Source organism: Loa loa (genome assembly GCF_000183805.2).
Source record: "Loa loa unplaced genomic scaffold supercont3.472, whole genome shotgun sequence".
NCBI classification, from domain to species: Eukaryota; Metazoa; Nematoda; class Chromadorea; order Rhabditida; family Onchocercidae; genus Loa; species Loa loa.
This window is the reverse complement of record NW_018108652.1, coordinates 16,089-21,258: the sequence shown is the minus strand read 5'-3', so window position 1 is coordinate 21,258 and position 5,170 is coordinate 16,089. Positions and strand designations below refer to the sequence as shown.

The following is a 5,170-nucleotide window of genomic DNA, read 5'->3' as shown; positions in this document are numbered from 1 at the left end:
TAATAATAATAATAATAATAATAATAATAATAATAATAATAATAATAATAATAATAATAATAATAATAATAATAATAATAATAATAATAATAATAATAATAATAATAATAATAATAGTAATAATAATAATAATAATAATAAATCTCTTTTCTGGAAATTATCTATGCCAGTCAATCTAAGTATGACATTTTATCTTGCTATCACTACGGTATTTTTCTGAATGATAAGGAAAAATGGAAAAGAAAACGGAATCAAATCTAATAAAAAGAAAGGACGAATTAATTGAAAGAAGATAAAGGCTTGAAAAAAAATTATCACTGTTATACATTTTGCTATTTAACATTCATTAAATCAAATTTATCAGATGAGAATTTTCAAACCTTAAAAATTAAATCTTGAACTTAAAGTGAAAAAACAAAAAAATAGTTAATAGAATAATTTCCTTTTCATTCGATCAAATTTATTAGATCATCATTTAACAAACATAACATTCATTAGGTCAAACTTATTGGATTGCAATTTTTAAAACCTTGCAAGCTAATTCATGAACCCAAAATGAAAAAAAAAATTAATTAAAATAATTTGTTCCGGCCATTCTTTCTAATTCGTTATAATCATCACTATTATTAATAAATTTTAATATTATCAAGTAACAAACTTTAGTTTCTTAAAAATAAATATTTCACAAAATTGTGGTAAAAAAAATTTGACAAAAAAGAAAAGCTAAAAAATGAAATTATCAAACGAACCGTCACGATTTATTAAATTAAAAGGTCGCATCATAGCATAACTGAAATGCTGTGGATCGGCGCATTGTTCAATATCTTGCGAATATTGCTAAATTTTAAATGTTTAATGAGAAAGAAATTAAATACTGAAAAAATTGTACTTAAATTTTCGAAATTTCCTTTTTTTTCAAACCCTTTTTTTCATTTTTTCATATTTTTTTTTGCTATTATATTCACTTATATCCCATCCTATTCAAATTATTCCGTTATTTTAACAATGAAGTTTAGTTTCTTTTAATTAGACTTTTAATTAAATTCCATATCTAATTGAGAATTTTTCACTAAACCATTTGAATATTGATATGAAAGAGGCTAAGGTAAATATTACCATATCAATATTGATAATAATAATTGATAATAATGATTTGGTTTGGTAGAACATACATTTTCTCGTGCCCAATGGGATTGTCGATTTTGTCTCCATAACTCCCAAATTAAATCAACAAATGAATGAAGACCATAAAAGACGGGGTCATTTGAAGACTGTTCCGGTGGTTCCATATGTCCACCAACCCAAAGATGGACAAATGAATGTGTAAATTCAATGGCAGAATATGCTGGTGGATATGGACAACCTAAAAGAATTAAACCAAATTTTTATTTTAAAATTATTTTTATACGTGAAATTTTTATTCAATAAATATGATTTTTAAAAAAAACGCAATAACTAAATATTGCACAAATTTCATTCTAATAATCAAAATTTGAAAATTTAATCGCATAATAGATAATAAAATACTTATAAATTAATTTTTTGATTAATTTCTTTGGTAAAAATTTGATTTTTATTTACTAAGCCATTTAAGGATCCCATAGTATATTTCATATAACTATCCGTAAAACTGCTTATTATTTATCATTTTATCAAATCTTTGAATCATTGTACACGATGCTCAATTGATATTAATTAAAATGAAAGAAATTAAAAAATTAAAAATTCCGCTTCAGAAGAAATTTGGAAATTGTTAAAATATTTCTTATAAAATAATCAGAATTTTTAAGTTTAATTTAGAAATAGATATAAAACTGAGTCTATTTTAGTTATAAATTTGATTATTATTCATTATTAACCTATCATAAGCAATAATTTACTAAAATGTAGATATAATTCCTTTTTTTTTTAAAAAAAATTATAAACATACCATCCAATGGTGCTGTGTAAGCCATAATTTGTTCAACTGATACCTGTGATAAGATCTCGGCAATATCATATTCAGTAAATAATTTCCCTTTTTCACCAAGTGCTCTAAAAATTTCAAATTTTTTCGATTTAGAATTTAAAAAAAAACTCAGATAAATATGCATTCATCAGAATTTTTTGCATTTTTTTTTTTTTTAACTAAAAATTCATTCAAATTCAACTTTAATTTCTCTCAAATAGTGCAAGATAATTTGATGTCAAGTTGATTTTGAGGCTTCAATATCGTTGGAATTAAAAAACGAATAATTAAAATTGAATTCAACCAAATTTAATTAATTACTTAACAAAATATTGCTAGTTATACCGTATAATAGCTGTTCTACCATCGATAGTATTCCAATAAGCAAACGGTCCGGTAACTACATTACCAAATTGATCCGTTTCACCTATGAAATATGGACTAAAAAAATGGAATCTCTTGGATCCGGCAAATAATGATCTAAAACGGAATCCCAATATGGTAGTGATACTTGTGGATCAATTAAACGAAGCGCAATTTCAAATCTGAAATTTATTTCCATTTAAAATTTGCAAAATTCAAACATTTGCGAAATAATTCCATCTCTTGGAATAAAGATTTTAATCCAAAATTATACCGTTTTAAAAATTCACGATGCCAAGGCAAAAAACCAGGTCCTGAATGTGCACCACTACCTTGACCTACCTGCAATATTTAGGATGAACCTAATTATTGAAATTTGTACTATTGTTAGTATCAAGAGTTGAAATTTTACATTATATCATGCTTAGCAACAAACAAGATAAGCAAAATGTGATTGAATAAAGGAATAATATTGTTAATTTTAAAGTAATCAAAAATTTAAGCATAACTTTTAATCATACCAATTATAACATTTTTAATCATAATCAAAATTTGAACTTTAAAATTTGAAATTTAAAACTTGAATTGTAATTTGAAAACTGACCATTTGATGTTCAAAACTCATACGATCATATTCACCGCTACGTTTTAACATTGTTATTGCATTGAAAAATCTTAAACGTTCATCCTCACTAAGCATTCGATATTCTTTACGATATGCCATGGTCAAAAGTTGACCATCTGGTAGTATACATTGATTCTGTGGTCCTATTGAACCCTTAAAAGATTTACATTTTTTCCTTTATTAATTTCCAATATTAATTTCCAATTTTTTTTATTAATTAATTTCAATTTTGTAATATATATATGCATAAAATTAAATTTTGAAATGTCAACAAAATTGTCATAAATTTTCGTTAAAGAATTTAAAAATTTTAAATTAATGAGCAAAGAAATAAAGAAATAATTTATTATACATATATATATATATATATATATGTAATTATTTATGTCGTAGAAAATTTAAAGAAATAAATTAGTAAAAAATTGACGAAAAATAGGTAATGAATTTCAACAAATAATTAAATTCAGGTGATGAATTTTAATAAATAATTAAATTTATTTACCTGAAAAAATGGACATAAGCATGTAATCGTCATGCAATCATACGGATGACTAGCTATTTGACCTCTTGCATATGGATCCAACGGTGCTGGTTGAAGAAAATGTGGCGGTGTTGGTGGAAGTCTTTGATTTGTTGCCGATTGACGCCTTGATTTATGAGCCATTTGTTGCAACTCAAATAAATTGTTAATTTAGTGTCATCACAATTTTAATTTATTTCCTCATCAAAAAATAATGAATCAAATTTTGCAACAGAAATTTTATTTTCCAAGAAAAAAAAGTTTCACTTTTAAGAAATTTTAATTTCTCATATTTTATGTCCAAATGAAAAAAAAAAAAAAAAAATTCGAAGTTAGTCGAAAATGTAAATAAATCAAAGAAACTTTATAATTCAACAAAAAAAAGTAAAATGGAAGAAAAAGATATTATGAAAGTAAATGCTAAGTTGTTTAAATAATTTTTTTAAAAAAAAAGCGAAAAATTAAATTAAAAATATTAAGTAGTTAAAAATTAAAAAAAAAAAACAGATAATAATTGCTTAAATATCTTACCATTCGACATACACGTTGCGCTTCTGGTGTTGGCGCTTCATCGCAATTTTGCAGAAATTGCAATTGTTGACCAAATGTCACAGCAGTAAACAAATATGTCGCAATATAGGGAAATAATTCCATTTGCTCAAAAAAAGAAAAAAAATAAAAAAAATTTATAAAATTTTGTTTTCTTGTAGTTTTATGCATATCTGCATGCATAGAGACATATGCATGCATACATACATGCATGCATATGTTTGTTTACAGAAATAGTCGTCAAATTTACTTCCCAAATCAAAGTAATATTTTAGTTTCATAACTAAAATAATAAATGTTCATCAAAAATTATTACTGTACTTTTTTCTGCTTCCTTTGAAATTTTCAAAATATTTTAAAATCTACCAAAAGACATATCAAAATTGGAAAACAAAAACTTTTCAATATCTTCTTCTGTCAAAAAAATAAATAAATAAATGAATACTGAAAAGACAATTTTAATTTAATGGAATTTTTTTTTTTCTACCAGATCTTCCTTTTTCAAATAAGCAAAAATAAAAATTCAAATTAAAGCAAATTAAAATCTAACCAAAATTTAGGTTGAGAATTTTTTATTTGGAATTAAAAATGTGAAGTGAAATATTAAATTATAATGAAGTGAAATTTTTAGTTATAAAATGAATGAATTAAAACAAATATTTTATCACCATAAAATTTCTCAATCCTTATTTTCCGATATTTTAAACTTTTTTTTCTTTTTTGAAGTAAAAAGTTGAATTTCTATTCTTGTCTGGCATTAAAATTTCTTAAAACATAACTCCAAACATTGCCTCAATCAAAATACTTAATTTTTGAGTTTTCCAAATTTTTTTTACTTTTAAGTTTGAATTTTAAATTTTTATTTTTTTAACTTCTTAAACTATTTAAACCAAATAAAAAAATAATGTAATTTTTCTTAGACAAAAAGGAATCAAACTAAAATGAAATTTAAAAAAAAAACGAATAATCTTTGAGAGGTAGAAACATTAAAGGAGGTCAATTGAAAAAGTCATTCAACTACATAAACGATGACCTTGTATGCTTTTTTTTTTTCGTTACAAATCAAATCAACGTATTCTTTTGACATTTTCTCAGTTCAGTATATTTACAAGAAAATTTAATTTTTTTTTTTTAAATTTTCCAATTTTTCAGAATATTCATAGCA

At 23.3% G+C, this 5,170-nt stretch overlaps 1 protein-coding gene across 1 annotated transcript in view; it reads right to left on the bottom strand.

Moving 5' to 3' along the window:
• Positions 1-4,110, bottom strand: part of LOAG_18732 (ShTK domain-containing protein) — a gene marked incomplete at both ends in the record, with an annotated part of 5,243 nt that extends 1,133 nt beyond the window's left edge. The window contains 8 exons of the mRNA XM_020451395.1: positions 750-837; positions 1,173-1,363; positions 1,931-2,034; positions 2,294-2,428; positions 2,586-2,653; positions 2,916-3,089; positions 3,439-3,609; positions 3,988-4,110. Of these exons, the coding sequence (XP_020304825.1) occupies positions 750-837; positions 1,173-1,363; positions 1,931-2,034; positions 2,294-2,428; positions 2,586-2,653; positions 2,916-3,089; positions 3,439-3,609; positions 3,988-4,110 (1,054 nt within the window). The remainder of the gene's footprint in view (positions 1-749; positions 838-1,172; positions 1,364-1,930; positions 2,035-2,293; positions 2,429-2,585; positions 2,654-2,915; positions 3,090-3,438; positions 3,610-3,987) is intronic.
• Positions 4,111-5,170: the final 1,060 nt, after the last annotated feature.